This window comes from Bradysia coprophila (genome assembly GCF_014529535.1).
Source record: "Bradysia coprophila strain Holo2 chromosome X unlocalized genomic scaffold, BU_Bcop_v1 contig_39, whole genome shotgun sequence".
Classification (NCBI taxonomy): Eukaryota; Metazoa; Arthropoda; class Insecta; order Diptera; family Sciaridae; genus Bradysia; species Bradysia coprophila.
In genome coordinates this window covers 498534-523955 of record NW_023503329.1, presented here as the reverse complement: position 1 = coordinate 523955, position 25422 = coordinate 498534, and the positions used below count along the sequence as shown (strand labels likewise).

The following is a 25422-nucleotide window of genomic DNA, read 5'->3' as shown; positions in this document are numbered from 1 at the left end:
AACAGAAGACATTTGTGCACAAGCAGTTAAAATGTAAAAAGCCCACATTAAAGGTACATTAAACTAAACGAGCCTATTAATTAATAAAACGTCGATAATACACTCGACTCCGTTATAATTTTGATGTAAAATTCGAATAACCATAAAAAATGGCTGAACAAATTCACATGATCTGTTAGCAATTCAACCGAACCGACGTATTCCCCCAAAACCCTTCTAATTACAAAAGCTCTGTGGAAATGGTTAATAGTCATACTATATCTCTAGCTATCATTGATAGCTTTAGCTAGGACAATCGTTGGTGTTTAATTAGGAGTTTCAATCAATATATCCTTGAGATAATGGTGAAAAAGAACAGATATGAACAGCAGAGCAAGAAATAAATGAAGGAAAAAAAACGAAACGAGAATGGGGAAAGTAGAATGTAATAATTAGCTCCGTTTAGCTGGAGGTGATTTAGTTATTCAAGGAACTGTTGTGACGTGACACATGATATGCATTGCGTGAAATAATAAATAGTTTTTGATTAAGTTGAATGAATTCCGACCAGGCAAATTTTGTGAATTAAAAGAGTCGTTCAAACTACCATAAGTGGCTCCTCCTAAACCTCCTAAAATGAGTCTTACCTAAAATCAATAAAATCAGTGGATGAGAATGCTTTTAAAACAATTGAAACCCTTTTTTATAACTTACGTAGCAAAAAAGAAAAATTTACCGAACAAAAGTCCCTACAATTCTCCGAAAATGAAAGCCTAAACCTCCTCAAATCCATAAAATATGAGGATTTTGAAAGCGTAGGAGGTCTAAATCTAAGAGTAATTATACCTAGAGAGGAAATTTCGAACAAAATTACGTAAAATATGTGGTCCCAACATAAAATACGAAATGTTTATTGGTATGTGTGTTTGCCCTCTTAATTAAGAGGCCAAATTGAAATATCAATAGTGAAAAAACGTCAAAGCATACATGTGTTGGTTTAAAATTATACGAAATGTTTATCTTATACAAACTGATGTTGGGACCACATTTCGTCGTACAAATTTCCTCTCTAGGTATAATTACTCTAAGGTCTAAATACCGTGTCAACTGAAAGACCAGAGACTATTATTGTGAAAATTTCTGTACAAATTTGTGAAAATTTACAAAAAATCTGGGAAAATCTAAGAAAATTTGGGAAATTTTTGAAAAGTTTAGCAAAACTTGGGTAAAATGAGAAAATCTGTGAAAATTGGAAGAAAGTTTTCCACAAAAAAAGTGTGGCAGAAAACTGATATTTCTATTACAAGAACATTCCGAAATGGCTACCGTCATCCAGAGAAGCCAATATTTTAAAATTGATGAAAGTTGCAAGCCCAAATTTTTTATTTGCAAACCATCATAAATGCATAGGAAGCCATAAGCTTTATAAGCCATAAAATGCCATAATGTCATAAAGTCATCGACAGGAGATGAGTATCAGATTGATGCTTTTTGTCATGCTATCAACTTTCCATTTTTGTGAAATCAATTGAAATCGTAGCAAAACATCAAATAAAAACTCATAAATGGAACAAAGCCCGGTAAAATCACATTAATTTATCGAATCAACTAATAAAAATCTGCACAGCCATCCACATTTGATCGATTTTCATTAACAACTCTGACAACAAGCTCTTCTGATCTGCTCAACCGTATACAACATATATACATGAAATGGTTACAAAATGCTACAAAAAATGATGCCATTGTACGATGGTACGCTGGTACGGCACGCAGACAATAATGGAATATGGTTTTATTACGATGCTCGCATATAAAACATTTTTCACTAATTCAAAGCAGGTAAATAGATAACAAAAAAAAAAATCAAAGTGAAGCATATCAAGCATCGTCGGGTTGGAAATCATTGAAATAAGTTTTATTATACATGGCTTTAAGGGGTGCAAATAGGAGAGTTCAACTGTTATGGTATTGCACAACCGAACATTGGATGAATGAATGGAAATTCATTGAAACGATTCAACATCAACACTTACGGGCTCTGATGTTGTTTCGTTTGTGCTGTAAGTGTAATCTCCGGAGAAATGGAGAGCCGAACCCGAAAAAAGAAACAACAACGAGAATATTTCAATAATGTTCATCAAGAGGAATATATTGTGCACAACATTGGGCGCTCATCAGGGATGAGAGTTGTTTATTATCATGGGTTTTTGGGGATCTGGCGGAATGTTAAAGAAAATAAAGAATTTTATACAAACAGAGAACCCTTATGCGTCGATTTAACGAAATATTTATATATATTTTGGGTGTGTGTGCTGTTGGTAAGAGTGCTTAACGAGGTGTTACATCTATGCGTTATTGTATTTATGGGGTAGAGACGTTAAATATTTGATTTCGTCTAAACAATTATATGTATACAACGCAACAAAACGATAAGTCTCAACTGATGTGCAATTATTTATAGATTTTCCGGTGTTGTGACTGTGACTGTTCGTATTTTCTTAAAATGACTGTAAGCGCACGAAACGTGCTTCGACTGGATAAGTTTTAATGTGAAAATCTGACATTTCCCTCGTGTATGCTTTGCCATTGAGGTGGTAGATGTGACCAGTTCATACACAGCACACAGTCAACCGGGATTTAATTGCAATGTAAAATCGTTCCGTTATTTACGGGAAAAAAGTAAACATACGAGAGAAGCTGTTATTGATGTTTCGAAATGAATGATGGATAATACGGTCTGGCATGAAGTGTGGTGCGTATTGTGGCAGTCATCGTTCAGAATTCTATCATCAATTTTCATCGATCAAATTTGCTCAAGGGGACTTTCGTTATTTTGTTGTTTAGCCCAACCAAGAGTCGGCGTCTATCTTAAGGATTTTATTTTTAAACCAGAGAACGGATACGGAAGCTCAGTCAGAGAAGTTCGGGTACAATAGGGTGGAACGATTTTACCAACTTTAAAATCCACACCAAGTGGCTTGTGTGTCTGGAAGAAACTAAACTTGTGACATCATTACTTTTTCGTAACGAAGGCACGCAGGAAAGGGCAATCTATCTAAGGCGTCAAGACTTTTCGCAAAAAATAAATAAATTTTCTATGTAAAATAATAAAAAATAATCATTCCAGGCTAAGTCATTTGCCCCGGAGTCCCTGCTGGTTAAGGCACGCCTTTTGTCGTTGCGAAAGTTGTTGCAAAAACCGCACAAACGAATTTTCGCTTTACGACTTTTGCAAGGCCTTCAGACGGGTAGTTGAGTTGAGTGTTTCGAAGTAGAAACGAAAGGTGCTGAAAACAACCTAGGGAAATTTTTGCTTTTACAAATTTTGCAACTACTACAGTCGAAGAAAGATTTTGTGTGAATAAGAGAAATGCGAAGTTGCCAATGCGAAAAACAGCTGTTTTATGTAGATGAATTCCATAAAACTCAGCTATCGTTCAAATGCGCCGAAAATGCCATGCAGTTCTGGCAACTTCGTATTTCTCAGGAGAGAATTGGTTTTGTAAGTCTAGGTGCCAGAATCTATGACATTGGCGTCAGCAACAATACACTCCGGCTCTTAGAGTCTAAATTTGATGACATTTTTTCATATATCCTCGGAGATATCGTTTCTTAGAACATTCCCTCTAGGTACCCTAAACAAATGCATGACAATAATTGCACTCGTTGTGTGTGATTTGTGTGCAAAATTAATTGGAAAATAATTAAGTGAAAAATTACAAACAATCCGCAGTGAATGAATTATCCAGAAAATTATCCCAACAAATCCAATCTTCTCTAAGTAATTTGCCGTAATTAGTCAAAGTCACTTTAAATTTCCAGCACCACATTTCTTCCAACAATTAATTACCGAAACATTTTCAGTTGTGTCATCATTAGATCTCATTACCTAATCAGTCATTCCACTTACTAATTGTCCGCTAATAATATCACGTGTTGTCATCCCGACAATTCATTGTCCCTTTTTGTTATGATGCTGTAAATATATTTGCGTTTGAGCACCCGGAAAACCCTTTACCCTTGGCTATCAATATAAATCATATCATCCTTTACGACTTCATACATAAATATGAGAATTATCTCCTTATCCCATCTAAACCATTCTCTCCCTTTCCCATTCAATAAGACAAGAAGCTACAATGAAGTATAATACACACCAGTAAAAATTGAACGACGTGCTGAATGGTACTTGGTGTATTATACACTCTGCCACACAGAAAAAGTGCCAGCATTTCGGAGGTTTTTCTTTTTGTGGGTTACAAATAAGAGCACAAAATTGATACAAAATTTACCTTTGTCGAATCCTCCTGCAGTTTTGTATGTTCGGCTATAAAACGTACACAGAAACAGCTTCTATGTATTTCGGGAGGACAATGTTGGTGCGAAAACGCTGGATTATTGATAATGGGGCTTTTAATGCCGTCACACCCATTATCGTCTGGTAAATTAGACAAATCTTCTGATTCCGATTGTGTTAATGGTATTGGACCATGTATTTGACAGCTACCACCAAACGGTCCCGTTCCAGTCAAACTACGGATGAACATAATAGGATTTTACGATATTAGGTTGATTGGTTTTTAGAGTGTTTAGGTTTAGGTATAACAAAAAAAGAAGGTGAAAAAGTAAGGCAAAAAATCAGCCACAGATGTTAAGCGCGTGAAACGCAGAATTAAATTTTCCACTCCGTTTAGCACTCGGATTGGTTTGAAATCTGTCCGACGACTATAAAACGGCGAGTGCGTTTCGACACTTTGGAAATTTTCATTTATTTTTGATCGCCCATGGAAACCTAGCCAATATAAATAGCTCTAGCTAAGCGACGTGAAGGAGACTTAATTCAATTTTGACAACATAACAAAACGAAATTTTGAATTAGGTCTCTTTTGCGTTGCTATGTGTAATGTGTACACCTATAGTAACTCTTGCTATGTACACATAGCGACGCGCACGTCTGACAGAAGAACAAAAGAAAAATTTTAATTGGGTCTCTTTCGCTATGTGTCGTGCTAGAGTCAAACTATAACTGTAGCTACACATAGCAACGCGAAAGAGACCTAATTCAAATGTTTTCTTTTGTTATACTGTCAATCTTGACAGAAAAACAGAAGAAAAATTTAAATTAGGTCTCTTTGGGGTCGTTATATGTGTAGCTAGAGTTACTTTATCTACACATAGCAACATGACGGAGACCTAATTCAAGTTTTTCTTCTTCGGTCAAGTTTGACAGGATAGCAAAAGACAAATTTGAATTAGGTCTCTTTCTATTAGGTCTTGTATAGCTGAAGTAAGTCGAAAAACACTTTTCATTGATCACGTGTTGATATGATTTGTTGAAAAAAAGGCGGCGAATTTTAAAATTGTGTAAAAATTTACCTGGTTGGTGATAGGTCTTCTTTTGATGCCGTCCTACTATACCGTGGACTTCTATCTAAGTGGGTTGATGAGTAGTATGGATAAAAGCAGGCGTGTGAATCTTTTAGCTGCTTTTTACTGTGGTGGAATTATACAAATATTAATGTCTTTATAGCGCGCATTCAAATCTTAGCATTTATACATTGCACAATTCGATTCACACACACACTCTCTCTATCTAATTCTCGCTCTCTTTCTGTCCACAAATCTACTGGAAAATAGCGTATTCAAAGCATCTTTGCTAAGTTTGCTTTTGCATAATAATATTTTGAATTGGATTCAGTTGACTACATTTACACAAAATTTATAATGCCATTTTAATACGTACCTAGTTTCGAAATTATACTGTGGTCGTTTGATAAATAATAGTTTTGGTAGAAATTGAATAAATACTCGTTTCACCCACGGTGCCATTCGGTGTGTTTGGGGCGAGCGAAAGTGAACATTCAGTATAACTACTGTAACGCATATGCTGAAATAATTTTTTTTTGTGGAAATTTAGAAATAAAATATTTAAATTTGCTCTCATCGTTTCGTGCATACACAATGACCAGACAGTATTATTGGTATTTATGGTGAATTTCATACGGTGAGGCTAGTATGGTGAATGTCCCTTACGGGTATGGTGAATTTTAAATAAACAAAAAAAAAATATGGGGCTTGTGTGCTCCGTATGCATGCATTATATGAACAGACAATTACATTATAACATGTACATGTGTATGGGGATGAGTTATGTAGTCTAGTGACCTGACAAAAGCTTTGCTGGAATTTTTATCACCCAAAAGAATAGATATTTTAAAATTTGATAGCAAATTGCCCACAGACGGCATTAAGATGCAAAGATAGTAAAAACCTTTTTGTTGTACGAAATGATGCACAGATTCCACATGAATATGTATAAAATTGCTGGAAAGCATTTCGAAATTTTCCATGAAAATTTAAGGGTATTTAAGGTGAATTTAAAGGTATGACAATGTTATGGCGTTGTGTTGAATGATATCGGCTCCCTTTCTCTACGTGTGTTTTTTTGGTGACAGTAGAATCCGAAATATTTAAATTATTTCTTTTTATGGTTTTTAACGAAGTTTTGTGCATTTAGAATAACAACATAGAAAATGTTAGATAATTCCGCAGAAATGGACATTTCGACTAAAGGTAACTTTTTCATTGCGCACTTTGGAAGTGGTCCAAGGTGTTATAATAAGAGGTTGCGTGAATTTTTCGTTGTATTTTATTATGAATAATAAAATTGTACTAAACCGTAGTTTGGAAATCATAGCAGAACGTACCAAAATTTTTGCCAGTGTTACCTCTTAACATAAGATCTTGGATATATCTAGGCATGGGCGATAATGAAAATGATTATCGATAATTATCAATTATCGATAATCGATAATTATCGACTTTTTTTATCGAAAATTATCAAAAAAATATCGATAATCGATAATTATTGATATTTTGATAATTATCAAGATATCGATAATTCGATATATCGATATTTCGGTCCGAAAATCCGATATTTATCGATATATTCCGATATATCGGTATATTATCATGAATTTTCAGATAAATATCAAAATATCGATATTTTGATAATTATCGAATTTCGATATTTTGATAATTATCGATAATTATTAAATTATCGATAACGATATGATTAATCAATTATCGATAATTTCTTTCGATTGATATTATCGATAATTTTGAACGCCTCCCATCCCTAGATATATCTATCTTATCACCGCATTGCTTCAAATGTTCAAATATTCAAATAAACGGAGCAATCAATGTGTGACGTGTTAGAATTGGCTATACAATTGTTATTGGCAACAACGGCAAAAATGAAGAATGATCCGTGTAATTTTTATACGGCAAAATATTTGTTAAAACTAGTGAAGTAAAAGAGTTTGCACCAAACACAAAGAGATAATTTACTCAAACGATGTAACAGATTTCACTTAATTATTGTATTGCGATATGCTTGCGGCTTCCAAAAGGTTAAGTGTTTTTATTGGTAGTAAACTGAAAAAAAAATCATGAAAATCGGTGGATCGTGAGCTAGGTATACGAAACGTACAGAGACGTATGGGGTGTCATTAGAAAGGTACTTTCATGTACTTTTGGGAGTTTAAGTATTAACATCTACGCTGAGCTGAGATATGAGTAGTTAAAGTTTTCAACCAAAAAAGGCCTGAAAACATACACTTTTCTTATGGAAATTTTTACAGTTACACGAAATGTAGAGGGTCGTATGGGGTGTCATTAGAAAGGTGCTTTCATAGCAAATAGCGTCTTATGGGGGTTTGGAAGCGTCTACGATAAAATATGATCACTTAAACACTTCAACTTCTCATAGTTCATATTAGATGCTTCGAAACACACATAAGACCCAACTTTCACTGAAAATGCATGAAATTATCTTTCTAATGACACCCCACACTACCCTGTAAGTTTCGTATGCCTGGAGAAATTTCCAAAAGAAAAGTAAATCTTTTCGGTTTTTAATCACCACCCACCAGCCACGCAAGCTTTGAAAGTGGTTTTGGCTTCTTGGGTCGAATGTCCTTCTCGGCACGTATAAAAAAAATTCCACTGAAAAATACACCCGATTTTGGTAGGCTGTTTTTAAAAAGAATCCCTCCTAACATTCAGCCAGTAATCATTCAATAATTTGTCTATCTGCGACGTGAATATTCATGGATCATAATCGATTGTAACGCCGAATGGCATTCATAAATATCTGTGAAGTAATCCATTTTTTTTTGTGAGAACAAAAAGAAATTCCTTCAGCGATATTTCGACCCTAAAATGCTATAAATTTGATTCGATTATTACGGTGTACGATTTGCTACACAAAGCTTCATTTCATAAGTACACATTTTTGGTATTCGATGTATTCGGTCCAACAACGATGCACAAAATACATTTGTACATTTATAACCGTTTGTGTTGACATTTTCGTTTTCGGTTTTTTTTGTGCTTCTTGCAACTTGGTGATTTTTTTGCATTACAAAATTTGTTTCTTTAATTTTGCATGCCACAATGATTATGGCTTAAAATGAACATGCTGTTGGTTGGTCGCTACCACCACACAGAACTGTATAGAGATTTTTTCCGAAACAAAATTCAATTTTCCTTTTATTTTATGTTACAAAAAAAGGAAGGAATCCAATGTAAATCCTACATGGTAAAACCCATTGCACAGAGCTTTTTAACAGAAAAACCGGCACAAAAAGAATTTTCTCTTTTGTATACATTGGAAAATGGCGTATGAATGCAATACGATTTTTCTTGTTGTCTAAGCGGAATTTTATTTGAATTTTTAATGTTACAATAGAAAATGGACTCGTGAATGGACATGGACAATGGAGTGGAAGATGATATCGGGGATATTTTAAATTGTATTTTCTGTGTCTTGAATTTCTCGTATTCCACATTTACATATCCGAAGACAGAATCAATATTTTGGATTTGAATTTTAAATTAGTGTGTGCATGGGGCACACCATACATTGAAATTCAAAACAGCTGCGGTCAAACACTTTGTTATTATTGATAAAAATCACAATGTTAGAACCAACATGTTGTTTCAGCTATTAGCGAACGAAAAGAAATCCACGAAAATGATTATAAATGCGGAGTTCGCATCAATTTAAGCTTTACATTTCAGCATACCATTAAAAGTTTGTTTTATCGCTCTGTTAAAATCGAAATTATATGCATGATATAGCGGCAAGCTTGTTTGTTCAAAGATTTTTTTATTTTAAATATTCGAAATGGACGGTCAATTGCTGTTGTTATAACATTGATCGTTTCCAATACATATGGGAAATGTTTGTTTGCTGAATTGATTAGTGAATCCATCCGGGAAAAAAACATAAAAAATTTGGCCGGAGTGTTTCTTCTCGCATTCCTCCTTCAGCAGCCGATAACGCTCACATGAACCCCAAAGAAGCCTTTTTACATTTGCTACAAAGTAACAGATAGGGTTCGAACGGTTCGAACGAAGAATAGAGGGCGTGTATTACAGCAGTGGGGTTTGAATTAACCTAATAAACGAAAGAAAATTGACAAAGAATTTCATCAGCGGAGTCCACAGGCAATAAATATAAATGAATACATAGAAGCAACGTTGGTACAATTAGGAGTGGCGTTCAATTTGTAAATTTTCAATTTTCGCGTTCCAGCTGTGGGATGATATGTGGTTTTTGGTCATTAATTTTCTGACAAAACAGTTGCCTACCATTGGATTTCAATTCTAGCAAAAGAGAATTTAAAGGCTCAAATTCATAGTGGTGTGACACGTCGTAGAAGATCGAAATAAATGTTAAAAAAAAAACAATTTAAAAAAAATTGCCGTAAGCGGGGATATGCTGGTCACATTTGGCGATAGTATCACTTGTCAACGAAAATTAAATTGCATTCATTGGTTCATTTTGACATTTATTTGTGTGTTTTTACAACGTTTCATGGCTGAGTGAGATATACACGCCTTGGTTAAAAGGGCAAGCACTCAAAAACAAAAGTAGAAAAAACATTTTTCAAATTGGGAAATGTCACAATTTAGCATGTATTCGAAACGGAATCCTCATGCTCAGTGGCTGATATGCATGAAATTGTAATGAAATTGTAATTTTTTGTGGGCGGTAAGAATGTGTATGTGACATAGTATTAGTTAATCCACATTTCTCACTGTCACACTTTGTTCCAAAAAGACGAAACTCTGGCCCTACTGATTGAGTTTTGTATTTTATGAACGCACCCTTAGCATAAACGCCCACCTGTCCAAGTACTTCGATTTAATTCCAGGCTCCAGGTTTTATTTTTTATTTTTTATTCTAACAAACAGAAAAATGGTATTTTATAATTCACGAAATTGCAGCAAAACAACGAAGCGGATATAATTAATTGACGGAAAGTTTTAATATCAAAAACGCTTTTACCTCTCTCTTTTTTGTAGCATTGTTTGAATAAAAATGTTTAATGTTTTTTCAAGCTGAGCTGAAACATCGTTTAGTGTGAATAAAAATTCGAAAACAAATATTTTCACAAAATTGCGTTATTTCAAAATTCGAACCGGTTTAAGCGAATTTATCCACGTTGATTGTTTAATTTGGCGAATAATAACACTAAAAAACAAGTGGTCGCTGTGCCATATTGGTCCATTGCTCCCTCTAGCAACGACACAAAATCCAAACATTTAAATAGATACGGCTGAACAGAGCCTTTTCATCTATTTTTTTTTCTAAATATAAAGCGGAGTCTAGTCTGCTCTCTTCAAACAATTTTTCATTTTTTGACTGAAAGAGGAAAGACACATTGCTATGGTTGTTATAACAAAAAACTCGTTAGTCATTTTATGGATAGCATTAGATGAGCTTTTGCAAGCTTTTCTAATCTCTCTTTATCTACTGGAAAAATATCGCGACCTCGTCGCTCCTATTCTATTACAGAACTCGTCTACGGCTCGCCCTTGAAACTTCATTCGCATCAAAAAGCCACCCAGCATGCATTGGGAAAAATACCTTTATAAGCTGTCTACTTCATATTTTTGCATTTTAGAAGCTAACAAACTTCGATAAAGATGTTTGCGCATAACACGACCGTGCTCTGCTCTGCTGTCGTATTTCTAGAGACAACAGTCCATACACTCGCATATTTTTGTATGGAGAAATCAGAAACTCAAATAAAACATAGCTAACGTCGACCCGTACGAAACACCTATTCGTGTCAAAAGCCTTTAAAATCACTTACATTATCCACTCTCTGCCTTGTTATCATATACAAATAAATTGCCGGAGGCATATATGCTATTATATAGCTCTATATGCCTGTATATAGCTCAATATATAGCTGTATATAGGTATATATAGATATCCATATATGGAATCCCTGAAACCCCTCACACTTAACATATTATTTCCATGTTAACAGAAACTCTCTAAGTATCATTTTTCCCACTTTATATCGTTTTACTAAAATCCAATATGGCCGCCGGCAGCCATTTTGTTAGTAGACCGGAAATAGTACCGACGCTTTACATTCGTTAATACCTTTCAAACAAAAAAAAATTCATGAAATTCGGTCAAAATTTATTCGAGATATTGTCAAAATACACCACGTTCACTGTACTTCCGAGTAGCCAGATAAGAGCTCACTCCAAGAGACCTAGCTCACGCTCCGGAGAACATAATTTCATAAAAAAAAATTTCCCTGATTGGTACGGTCAATACCTATCTAATAAAGCTAAAACAGACGAAATATGTTCAAATGTGGCCGACCTACAAGCAAAAACTGCTTGCCGCCCTGTGCCTGTTCCACACCAAGGGGTCTAACTCACGAGTCGGACATCCGATTTCCATAAACTTTTTTTTGTCGATCGGTATTGTAAATACCTTTTATTTGACGTATCACTTACAAGTTTAACGTTTAAATGTCCGGAGATATCTTCGAAAAACCGTAAAGCACTTATTGGGCCACAGCTCGGGAGGGGTCGATCCAAAATCACTCATCTTCGAACTTAGCCTGTCTTTTGACATTACCAAACGGGAAAAAAAAGAATTTTCAAAATCGGATGCGTTTTACTCAAGTTATCGTGCAGACAGACAGACGGACAGACGGACAGACAGACGGACTTTTTTTTCGCGGATTTGGCATCTCTAGACAACCACAATAGGTTTCCCCTTACTCAGGGAGTCCAATTCGACGTGTTACAAACGTATGCGTAAACCTATAAGACCCCAGTACTTCGTACGGGTCTAAACACAGAAACAGAAAATGTCGGTTTTCAAAATTCCTTGTGTGTAATTTAATTTGCGCAACTTTTCGTCCGAGATGCTGATGTGTTTATCATTTGAAGTGCTTGATCTGAGTTTTACTGTGTAAAATAGTGTATAATTACGTGCGTGTTTAGGGAAGCATCGGCATTTTTCACAATTTCCAAATAGACTGACTACCAGGTTATCGAATGGAAATGAACTCTTTAATACTGTAAAGACATGAAAATCTAATCTCTCTCTGTCTCTCGGTCAGTAAAGAATCAGTAAAAGTGACTTAAGAATCAGTAAAGTGATGTAAGCCCGACACACAGTTCAGTTTTATCACTCCACTTAGATTTTGATTTCTATTGGACAAAACTGTAGCGTGGCAATTTTAAAGTTGCAATCGCACTTACTCCGTTTAGCTTTCCGATTACTTTTTAACAATAGGAAATGGGAGGAGCTTCCATTGTTCGTTCGTAAACTGAGATCTAAACGGAGTAAGTCCGCTGGCAGCTTAACTGCATTTCATGCTATTAATCCATTTTTTCTTCTAAACTTCCATCCCCACTACAGCTTCTAGAACGACGAAACTGTTTCCATTCTTATTTTTCTTCTTCTTCTTTTTAATTTCCGAATCAGTTTTACAGAAACGAATGAATTCAGAAGAGAATTCGACTGAATATGTTTAGTTTACCGAGCAAGTCTTTGCAAAACTCTCTCAGATCAAGCCAAAACTCATTGTCACACTGACTGTTGGTTATATAATACAGGGGTGTAACTTAGAACAATTTTTATTGTCGCTGCTAAAAACATTTTTTTTTGTACCAGCCCTGTAGTTCAAAACATCGACTCGTTTTTTTATTTTCTGAATTTATATAGTTTTCGGCAACAGCGATTTTCTGTTACAATAACTTTTAATTGCTTTCGGCAATTGCCTAAGATCGATGGTATTTTACGACAATTTTTATGGTAAAGTGAATTCAAAGAGATAGATTTGAGTTACAAAACAATAAATAAAAACTACAAAATGATTGGTATTGTCAACACACAAATTGAATTCCATAAATAAATACTGACCAAAGCAAATATGAAATATTGAAAATGGTGAAAATGTCAACTTACCTTATCGATACTAAAATCATGGCAAATATCAAATATTTCCCCAGTAGTGGCACAACTAATGATGTTGGCGGAATTATTTCAACAACGAGCAGGAAAAACACGTGAAGACTAATAAGAATTGATATAGATAGTGTCACCTGTAAAAAAAACGAAAAGGCAATTTAAAGATTGTTGAAAAATATAGAAAATAACAAATAAATAAAAAAAATGGCAACGGAGGATGCAAGAAGGAAAATACACTTGAACGTTGATTGGAACATAAATTCATTTTGTTGCGGTTTTTTTTTGATTGATTTCAAGTTATTTTTTTAAGATTTTTGACAATTTCTCATAGAGGAAATGAAAGTTACCAGCCAGAGGTACTTTTCATTTTCACGATTCTTCCATTTTTCTTTTTGAGTAGATGGAGACAATTTTTTCATTTTTTTTAGTTTCGCTTGTGGCAGGTAATATATGTGTTAGATTACTTGCAGTATTGTGTTAACTGTGTTAAATAACCACAGAAGGCTCACCTGTGGCCAAGACGATCAACCCATATCATCCTCATAGCTTCGATGCTTTTAAATTTAATTAAAAATGTTAAAACAAGTCCTAGAGATACAACTTATAAATCCACCAGGGAAACTTTTTTCTGCTAAAACAAATTCCACAATTTCCATTTCCAGAGTTATAATAACATCACACACGCTATTTATGAATTTGAAGCGCAAAAATAGGGCACCACGCACAGCAATACATTCTTACAAATCTAGTACTTCAAGTTCGATGCTATTAAATTGGACAATATTTGTAGGTTAAAGGAAAGTAACGTTGTTATCGAGCAACTCAAGTAAGATGTAACTCGGTTAGTACCAGTAGTTGGACACATATTGTTCTTTCATTGACAAATTTTGTTATGAATGAAAGAACAATAAGCATCCGACTATTAGTATATGTCCGGAGAGTGGTGCCGACACCCTGTTTTGCATTTACCGCAATTTACCAGCGACAGATAATTTGAAAAAAGATAATATTCAAAGCCAAAAGTCGATTTTTCTTACCTAAATTTCAATCAAAATGATTTTGTATACAAAAAGGATGAAATACTACTCTTCTGTTATCAATATTGACTTCATTTATAAACGACAAGCTCTGCCTAATGTGGTCTTATAACGCTACGAGATATGAAATCGATCTATTAAAAATACTTAGATCAAATGAAGTAATAGACCCGATAGTAATACTTCTCACTTCTGATGTGTTTGCTGTCTGTGAAAGGTTGAGAATACAAATTACTTCAAAAATAGAACATTACTATGCAAGGGAAGTAAAGTGATATCTCGTATCCAGATGAGAAAAAGTATCCGAGGGCGGCAGCCCGAGGTACTTTTACTCATCGTGATACGAGATATCACTTTATTTTCGGTGTGTAGTACGACGTTTTACTATGCGAGTGATGTAAAGGTTATTGCATATACATGTAATAGCCTTATTACATGCACCAGCATAGTAAATGATAGTTACCATTTAAGACGACTGGACTACTGGGTCAATTAACGATCATCTATTACGTTTATGTACATAATAACTGTCAGCCAGTTTCCTACTTATTTTTTTGATTCCATCCTGCTGTTATCTACACTTTTCCTTGTTTACACTTGATGGTACAATTTTAATTTCTTTTTCTCAATTAAAACATCATGCCGATCCGCCGTTTGAACAAGTAAAACGTCTGATACACAGAATGTCAGAGTAACTCCTTTTATGCTGAATAATACTTTGTAGCTACCGAATAATTATAGAAAAAGTACGGGACAGACTTTGTAGTTTCAGCATTCAACATTCTCATTTTAAAAGCTATAAAGGCAGCTCGCACCAAACAAACTCTATATACATAGAGAATTTCCTCTTGAAAACACCACGTCTATTCAGCGTCCCATTGGGTAATGTTACACCAGTTCCAAACAAAATACACATCTGAACTTTCTGAAGTGGAAAAGTTAAAAATAACCGAAAGTTGTTTCTGACATTCTTTTTGAATGAAGGTGGTGCTTTTCATTACAGTGCCTTACAATCGATTTACTTCAATTATTCGAATAGAACATAAATGGAACTTCAGCTACTAAATAAATTATGACGCGCATAGCATCCCAAACAAGTTTTCCTTTTCATACGATTCATTTTACATTTGTTTACAATTTACAGTGGAAATACAATGTATTCAATACACAAAAATTGTTTTTATCAGTAACACACAACCTAAACTAGAGAGTTGGCATCGTGGCACTGACGTTACTCGGCACCCATAGAACTGACGGTTGATTTGAGATGTCTCGATTGTCGGTTGTGCTTTCGCATTGCAACAGTCAAGTTTTCTGTCTTCAAAATCACTGTTACATAGATAATGTAATTTTTGAAACTTTGAGGAGATTACTTTACGAAAAATTTATTGAAATTTGTTTCCTTGAATTTTTAAACAATTTTCCAAATTTCCTTTAAGAGACATCGAAGGAAAGCATACATTCGGGCGTTTTTTTTAAATATTGGACTTTAGTTTATTTTTGATGATATCTTTCAACCAGAATCCTTTTTCAAAAATATTGGACAACAATAACGACCACAAATGGGTTAGCTTTCAACAGAAAATAGATTTGATTGTAGCAGTTCGACCAGCTCTGAAAAAACTGATCAGTTTATGCAAGTATCGTTAAACTGTTGACTTTTCTCAGAACTGGTCGAACGACTAGAGCCAAAACTAATTTTTAGTTAAAGCTAACACATTCGTGGTCGTTTATGAGGTCGTACATTTTTCAAAAAGGATTCTGATTAAAAGGTATCAAAAATGAAATATGAGACACACAAATGTAGGCTACAATTTTAGTTCTACGTTTCAATCGCCCAAAAACACGATAGGACCAATGGTTTACTTATCCGTACAATCATATCATATGGTTTTTGACAAGAAAATAAGCAACAAAAAAAAATAAATTGCACTGGATTTGGAACCGGCACCTCCTACTTGCCAGTCTCAGACGTACTAGCTGAACTAAGGAACTGCTGAGAAGAGTGAATGTAATTTCGAACAGCTAAGTACGGTTGAAATGAACCATTGATTGGGCCAGTAACATGGTTGTGTTTTTTAAGTTTCAGTTTCTAATTATCAAAATGTTTTTCGATTTTTTTAAATTTAAGAGTGATATCGCCAAATCTTCAGGTGATTGGGAAACAAGCGGTCTCCGATTTTAATGAGTGATAGCTCGTTGGATTCGTCTTTCAATTCTAGGAAACACGTGTCTTTCACATTTTCTTAAAAAAAATTGTTTTCTGTGAAAAGCGCTCAAAAGTGAAGACATGCCAGAGGGTACCGAAAACAGTTTTTCGGCAATAACTCAAGAAGAAATTATTTTAAATGGTTGTACTGTTGTACGATTGTCGGCCTTGAAAAGACCTACAGGTAGATTATACGCACCGCTTGGTGCTAGTTGATCCACTAGAGTTATGACTAGAAATATAGTGAATGTTCGGAGAGTACGCCTTCTCTGCAGCTTCGATGTACCACGGAACTGAGTATGGGGTGTTGTAGCTGGCCTCACACACTATCGTTGCACATATAAATGAACCCAGTACTTTTGGGCTGCAAGCCTACAGAAGTCTTGAAAAAAAAGTTGGTGCCAAAATGTAGATTTTTTCCTTCTTTCTGAGGGCCCAACTGCCAGAAGAGCATCTGGAACGGTACTACGGCAATACATTTTTTATAGTCTTGAAGCTTGAAGCTTTGCAATTAGGTTTGATACAAAATCTATTACTTCACTTCATTGAAACTACAGATCATGTACTTTACAAATTATCTGTGGTTGCGACATACATTCTACCATATTAATCTTCCATCGGCGATAACAAGGTTTACACAATTTTTTTTTGAAAATTCGTAAACAAAAAGTTATTACGACCGATGATGAATACGGAAAAATTTGTTAAGATTTGTTACACTTCCGTAAAGAATTTTCTTTTTAATTATCAACAAAATGAATGGGGCACAACTCATTGTGGTAGAACGAACCTAATCTGAAGAAAAAGAAAAAAAAAGGGAAAAAACCATTTGTTTTACGGAAATCAATCTTGTTGAAGTTTGAAGAAGAGATAAACATTAAATGAAAGTTGACTGCATAAAAAAAAGAGACCAGTAGAACCGGAAACGAAGATTTATCACCATACATGATTCGAAATTTATGGTGTTACGGATTATGTTCAACGTTACGTTACATTTTGTCAAAAAGGTCGGCCAGAAATAAGGAATTACAATTGTGGATTTAAGCAGATCTTTAGATAATTTCCTGCATAAATTCGTCCGCTAATTTGACAAATAGTTTTGCACAGAAAATGTATAGAAAAGAATTAAATGGAAGATCTGTATATAAATAGTTTTAGTTTTCCTGTCAGCTTTTGCAGTACCATCTTCATAAAGATGGATTTATAGCGAGACACGGAAGCTTTTGACGCTTTTCTAAATCCCTTTTACTTTGACTTTATTTCTCTTTCTGTAAGGTTCACCGCTTCGGCGACATTGTCAATAAGAGATGTATTTTAATATTTCTGTTTTAAAGAAAGGAATTTGCATATTCACCGTTCTTACGACTTACGATCACCCGGTGTCGACCGTCTCACTCAATCTTGGATAGAAGAGTGTATGTTTAAACAAGTGAAGTAAAAGATTTTGGTTTAATCTGACGAAAATACTTTAATCAAAAGAAGTAGTGCGTCTCAACTTTCCTGATTTTATGCATTGATATGGTGTTTAACTCACATCTAACATTAAATTATTTCAAAATTCAATTCAATTGAATTAATCACTTGAAAATTGCATTTTGCCGAAGCAGTGCCATAATTGGATCCTTTTGCCACTTTATCTAATAAACGACGAATTAAATGAATGACATTGACTCAACGTATGGTTAATAAAGATCTTGAATAGACTTCAGACTGAAGTTTACCATTCACACCATTAAATTCCGTGTATTCCACAAAGACTAACAACACCGAATAATTGTCTCTGTTATGACTGTGATAAATCATGCATTCATTACGAAAATGTGTTAGACATCACAGCCGGAATAGAGATATTTCCGTACGAAAGCTTTTCGTGTTTGCTCTTCCAATTAGTTTTTATTAGAATTCGAATCATTCACATAAATGTTTTTATCCATCTGTGTCCGTCTCATGATTAATTTGTTACAACGCCAGCTAAGCACTATCGCAGAGCCCGTTTTGGACGGGGAGTTTGTAACCGAACATAAAAAAAATCAATTTTGCGAAGCTAACAGATTTTTATTGAAACAAAAAAATTGAAATTTTCACACAACTGTTAAGTTGTACTACACAGTTTTGGGTGCCATACCAGTTTCATGCTACATTAGATCATAAATGATGGTAATTCTGTACAACATACAACACATTACAGAGCAGAATTAATGTCTGTTGATGTTTTTGAAACTGAATCAACAAAACATTTATTTCATTTTATTTTTCCACCGGAAATTTAGAATTTTCCGTTTTATGCATGGACCAACTGTTCGTAAATAGCTATTTTCGATGCATGCATTCGAAGTGAATGTAGCAAATGGTTTCTGCCAATAATGTTTCGATGTGTGCGATGATTAGATGACACTTTTTGAAATGTTTCGTTTTTAATGTGCAGTTCAACACATCACATCTCAACAGTCACCCAGCGGCAAAAAATGATAAACTTCTAGGAGAACTAAAAGGAAACTTTCACAATCGCTTCAACATCAAATATCCGGGTAAACGTGTGACGACAGGCTATCGGTAAAAGCTCGTTTAACGAACAGGATCAATTTAAAAGTACGAGACGTTAATTAGCTCCCACGATATTAGCGAAGTGTTTGGTCCTTACATACAGATATCCTGCCCAACACAACGTAGCACATTTCGAAATCTTTGAGCTTTTTTTGGAATCCATTTGAAAAATGTAAGATTTCAGTGGAATACAAAAAAAACTCAAATCTTGTAGAGTTCTTAAGAAAAAAAAAATGGCAAGCCCACCATAAGGCACTAGTCAAGACATCGAAATGGAATATGAATAGTTGACATTTCGCAATCAAAGTACGAAATGTAATTAATGTTATGGAACGAAAAGTGGCAGTTAACATATTTTTACCCGTTTTATGTAGTTAATATTGAATTTGACGGGACCCATTTACAGTTAGACGCTAACACCTACACACATACGAAATTTATTCATGACTTGAGAGGAAACGTTGATAGGTGATACAGCGGTATCGATTTCGAAACTGAACATTCCTAAATTCGTCATTCATCGAAAATTGGCTACTCATAAATTGAGGCGTCTCTTGGAAATTCGGTCTTTTGTTTCGAACCCTCTTTAAGATTTCGCGTTTATTCGATTGCGAAACGCTATGCCAATGTTTTCACGCCACCAGAGTCGCGTTCGCTTTCAATGTCGTGAGATATAAATACCACTAGGCCTTATGAAATCTGAATATATTTTTTCAAAAAAGTGATTCTAATTTCTGTTTCTGATTTATGTATGGATTAAACAAATCGAAAAGGGTATAATGAGGATTTCTGATGAAATATTACCCAGCACTTAAAATAAATGGTGAATGCCTTTTTTGATAAGTCTGGTGTTTGTTGGCATGTACAGTGCATAGTATATACATATATATATATATAGTACATCGGTCCCACTGTATATACATATACATTCCCAACTAGATTCTTATATTATGATGGTACTTGATTAAGTGATCTCTCCGGGTAAATGAAGAGCACAAAAGAAGACTGTATTTATGTTGTATAAATATATATTCCATTGTATACCCAGTCTGTTAGTTGTACATCTCACATCTAACAATGTTGTTTGTATACAAAATTTTTGATATTTATTTTGTTATTTCATTAATTTATGGTAACCATTTCCTGCGACATTATCATTAGAGGAAGAAAAGTGCCGCATATGATACCGTAAACTTTTTGTTGTTGTTATTTTTTGTTCTTCCTAGTGTGGCAGAACATTCCTCAGATGAAGACCGGACGAGAGAGAGAGAGAGAGAGCGAGAAAAAATGGAGTGATGAAAAAGTTTTATTTTATTTTCATCATGATTTCCCATGAGAAGGTATGATACTTTGTGCCGAAAGTTTATATCGCTCCACTGGAAAGCTGGACAGTTTTTTTTCTATTTTTTTTTCTTCTTGTTGATTGGTATTGAAAGATCGTTCGTTATAAATAACAGCATTCGTAACTTTGCAAAGTGTACAACTTCAGAAACACAACAGGATAATGTGCAGAAGATGTTGAAATTTACCCTCAAACAAGATACAAATGCTGGACCATTTTTCCCAGTAACCCGCCAATTAAGTGAGCCGAATGTTGTCTTGTAAGTTGCGTACCGACGAACCATTTTTCTTTGTGAAAATAAACCAATTTTTTCTAACGAATAGACTCTCATTCTAAATCATCCTGAGAAGGGGACATGCTTCCACATACGAAAAGCGTTGTACCTCTTCTGTCTTCCTGATGCAATTTTTGCATTAAGTGTACAAGGCCCAATCATTAAGTAACTTGTTGCATATGCAGCTTCTCATATAAAATTTCATTTTGACACTTGTACTTGAAAAATATTCGAAAGCTTGTTTCACCTATGTGTCCTTCATCAAAGTCAAGGACCTTAGTCCGAAGAGGGGCAAATATAGGAATTCCAACGAAAAAGTGAAACTGATGTTAAAAACTACAGAGTCATCGCAATTCAAACAATGCTCATGAAAATTCACGATATCGCGGTCAAAAAAGACATCAGCATGATAATCCAGCCTCAATTGAAAAGCGCACAACATGGGTTCAGAAAACAAGAAGTCAGTTGTCACGAACTTGTTAGTCCAGACTACCCTCGCACACCAAGCATTCGAACGAAATTGTCAACTGGACACATTCATTGGTGATTATCAGACCGCTTTCGACAAAGTGGTTATTATGGTGCTGATCATCAAATTTGCCAGATTCAAAATTGGTAAAAAGACTGCAAGATGGTTGTGGCAATACTTGATCGGCCGTACAAATTTTGTTCAAATTGGAAAGTCAAAGTCCAGATTGTACGAGTCACCATCTGGAGTACCACCTGGCAGCTCACTGGGACCGTTGATGTTCACCGTCTTCATCGATGACTTGGTCGACGTGGTACGATTTGCACATATGCTATTGTTTGCTGATGACATGAAATTGGCGTCAATCATAAGTGACTTTCAAGATACGCTTAAAATGCAACGAGATATCGACAATGTGATCAGCTGGAATGAGACAAATCGTCTTCAATTCAACAACGACAAATGCCACATATTCAGCGCATACCGTAGCGAATCAAGTTTTATCCAAGTCAACTACACAATGGATTACGTGATTACGTCGTCGAAAGAGTTGAAGAAATCACTGATCTTGGCGTTCGTTTCAACAAGTGGTATCATCCTGGACATCACATAGAACAGATGACGATGAAAGCTCGGCAGATGGTTGGTTGCATTAAACACTTTTCAAATGGAAACTTCACAAAAGAAACACAACGGATACTTTACATGGCATATGTACGATCACGCCTTGAATATGCATCGACTATTTGGAACCCATCTGCACAAGTTTACATTGATGACATCGAATCCATACAGAAACAATTCGTGATTTACTTATTGGAAAGCCGGATCAATGCGACGACTTACAGACTAGCACCGTACGAAGATCGATGTAAACAACTTGGACTGCAAAATTTGGAAAAGCGACGAACAGTAGCGGATGCCACGCTTGCCTTCGACATATTCAAGGGCAACATTATTGACGGTTTTTAAAATTGAAATTATGAAGGAACTTAACATGATAATTAGGGGTTTTGATGAGCGTTTTTTATCAATAATTTGTAGAAAACTCGGAGTTGCTCAATTCAATTTCATTTAATGCCAAATCAATTTCGACATCAATTTGATGTCATCATCAGTGGCTGAAAACATCGTTACAATAAGGACACATTTTTCATTGAAAATTACAGCACAATATCCTACCTCGAATGTTTACAAACTTAGGACTACCATTGACACATAAGTGTTTCGTCAAAATTCATTCCAATGCTAAATTACAAAACAAAAATTAAAACGATTCTCAATGAAAACACTAGCTTAGCAATAGTCACCTACTTAAAACATCGGTGGTCACGAATAAACAGAGTAATCGGTTAAATCCTACGGTTGAATAAATTAATTTAAAATAATAGATCGACGGTCGATTAGCAAAAACAAAACATTAACTGACAGAAGTTTAAACAAAGGAAAAATCTGAATGAGTCATTGATACCAACTAAAATTGAATGATAAGAACTTCTACATCTGATTAGACACGAATTTCAAATGACGTTATTGTAAACAGTCGAAAGCATTACACAGTCCATTTGCTTATTCAGACTGTTATTTGTCTTTTTTACCGCAATCATCTCTAGAATATCTCTTTTCTTTTGGTTAGTCTCACGGTACACAATCTTTACATCATCCCATAATGGTATGTGACCGGTGTTGATAGCATGATCACACAACGCACTATGACTGTTGTTCTTGATGCTGACATTGTATTTGTGTTGGTAAATCCTGTCTTTCAGAAGCTGCAAGGTTTGTCCAGTGTATTTATAGCCACAAGTACACGGAATGCAATACACCAAAAAGGATTGATGTAATTTGGGTGTCGGATCTTTCAGTTTACTGAAAATCGTTCTTTTCAGCGTATTCTCGCCTTTTCCAACCAGCATGATGTCATCCTTGCAAACAGTTCTGAGTTTTTCAAACAAACCTTTCACGTACGGTACAGCAGCAATCGGTAATTTTTCTTTTTCTTTCGTTGAGTCTTTTTTGGGTTTACGGAACCTTTCTTGTGCTGCGAAGATCAAATTTTCTACCAACTTTTTTGGGTAAAGATTCCTTGCCAAAGTTGATCTTAACAAATCCAAATTCTTATTGTGGAATTCCGGTTCAGACAGTAAAAAGATCTTCTCAGTTAACAAGGTGACAGTGTTCCGTTTGTACGTTGACGGTAAATGCGATTTAAAATTCAAATAGCGTCCGGACCAAGTATCCTTGTGATACCAATCGGTTTTGATGCTTCGGTTGTCTCGTATGCACAACACTTCCAGAAAAGATATTCGTTGATTTAACTCTTCTTCTACTGTGAATTGGATGTGCTTGTTGTATTTGTTAAAACTTAACATGAATTATGACGAACTGTGATATATTTGTGATAATATTTAATATTCAGCCAGTTTTTGGCGGTGGAATAAAATTCATTCATTCATTCAAAAAAAAAGTCCGTTTCACCTATGTAATGTGTCCTTCATCAAAGTCAGATTAGCTATCAAACGGCGCATAGGTCGCTAATTGGAAAGACCTTAGTCGGAAGAGGGGCAAATATAGAAATTCCAACGAAAAAGTGAAAGGCGCAGTCGGACTCGCCCAATTTCACCATTCCGCCACTGTGCTTAGTGCAGTAAAATAGGTTCATTTTGAAATGTACCTTCAAAATCACTGAAGTTCAATTGAAAATTAGAGTTAGGTCTTTCGCTGCGGTGAAACAGGAAAACAGGTTTGTATATTGAGATGATGTCTTGCTTGTTTCCGAGTAATAATTGAAATAAAACGAGAATTTCACACTTTCGTAATTGCAGAGGATATGTGACGTTAAAAGCTACGCAAGGAATCCATTTCCTGTCATAAAACTTGAACATCATGCTGTGTGTGTATGTCTCTAGGCTATTGCAATGCAATATAAAAGGAAGACAACTGTCATGTCATGCATTCAGCGATTGTAGCTCAAAGTCTGTTATGAAAATGTATTCTTGTATGTCACATCCTTCCTTGTTATATTCATTTCGTATTATGTAGCCTGAAATGTTATGCATTTCTCTCCTATGTTATTTCATTATCCATACATACATACACATACCGTGGATACATTTAAACTTTTCGAATAATACTGTGACTCACAGTTGGAAAATATCGCAGTTATATTACCCCCATCAATTCTCATAAGTATTTAACACAGAACAACTGACACAGAATGACAATGGACGAGACCAATATTGATTAAAGTCACAATTTTCGGCAGAGATGCACAGAATGTGACTATCAATATAAATTTGGCGTATATGGTACATTATGTCAATTACAGAATGATAGTAAAATAAAACTCGGACTGAAAGAAGAATGAGTTCTATTGAGGACAACAACAACTGATGAATCTATCAGATGAATATAATTTTACTTCTCGTTTGTAGAAGCTCAGAAAAAATTCATTGGATTTTCCATGTGGCCACAACGCAACAATTTTGAATAAGTTGTGCTGGCACAAGAAAAGCGCCATGATGTCATTGTTTATGTTCTTGTGTCACAATTTAAAATTGTGTTAGCCCAAGGAAAGCGTTGTGATACCACAATAAAATTCATCAGTGGAATGTATTTGTGGTGAATATAGAATTTTCCTGCGGTGAGTATAGTGCTGACACAATTTTGGTTATATTGTGTTGCAGACGCTTTCTAAAAACCAAGAATTAAAATAGACAAAAGCAAAGAAAATGTTGATTTTCATAGATACTAACACAAATTTCACAACCGCAGGTAAGAAAACAGTCATTTTCTCACCTCAGCTGAAACTGAGGTTGTGAAAAGACGTCACCGCTTTTTATTATGTACGAGGTGTTACCCGTTTTTCCCACGAAACAAAACATCAATTTACACACAATATTTCAAAACAAAAACAACGAACCAATTATCGGGGAGAAAATTTGATTTTTCTCCCCAGTCAGAACTAAAATTTCTATCTTCTCTTCTGTCAAAACAAGAGGGGAGAAAATGTCGTCATCAGACATAAGAAAACGTCATTAGGGGTCGTTAGCAAAATGGCTTTTAACTCGAAATTCAACGGTCGTTCACTTTACCGTTGTATCTAAAATAAGCAGCCGCTTTGCTAATGACGCCTTTTTTCTCATGGCCTTTTGGGTGGAATTTATTTCGGTGGAATCACACCGAAGGAAAATTATTATGGTAAAATTTTACAGCGATTTTCGGTTGAAAATAAATATTGAATAGCCACAAAAAAGTCCAAA

The 25422-nt window shown here is 35.0% G+C and overlaps 1 protein-coding gene and 2 long non-coding RNA genes across 5 annotated transcripts in view; 1 reads left to right on the top strand and 2 right to left on the bottom strand.

The window, feature by feature from the left end:
• Positions 1 to 25422, bottom strand: part of LOC119069688 (acetylcholine receptor subunit alpha-like) — a 128244-nt gene that overhangs the window by 4337 nt on the left and 98485 nt on the right. For all 3 annotated transcript variants that reach the window (XM_037173813.1, XM_037173812.1, XM_037173814.1), the window contains exons 8-11: positions 13283 to 13419; positions 5726 to 5869; positions 5359 to 5475; positions 4275 to 4515 (exon numbers count right to left, since the gene is read on the bottom strand). In XM_037173813.1, coding sequence (XP_037029708.1) covers positions 4275 to 4515; positions 5359 to 5475; positions 5726 to 5869; positions 13283 to 13419 — 639 coding nt within the window. The remainder of the gene's footprint in view (positions 1 to 4274; positions 4516 to 5358; positions 5476 to 5725; positions 5870 to 13282; positions 13420 to 25422) is intronic.
• LOC119069696 lies at positions 829 to 24387 on the top strand. The gene is made up of 3 exons (XR_005086378.1): positions 829 to 1081; positions 23809 to 23816; positions 24377 to 24387. It is a non-coding gene; the product is annotated as an uncharacterized LOC119069696 (long non-coding RNA).
• On the bottom strand, positions 22209 to 22523 carry LOC119069700. Its single transcript, XR_005086382.1, has 3 exons — positions 22475 to 22523; positions 22343 to 22408; positions 22209 to 22281 (listed from the first exon to the last, which is right to left on the bottom strand). It is a non-coding gene; the product is annotated as an uncharacterized LOC119069700 (long non-coding RNA).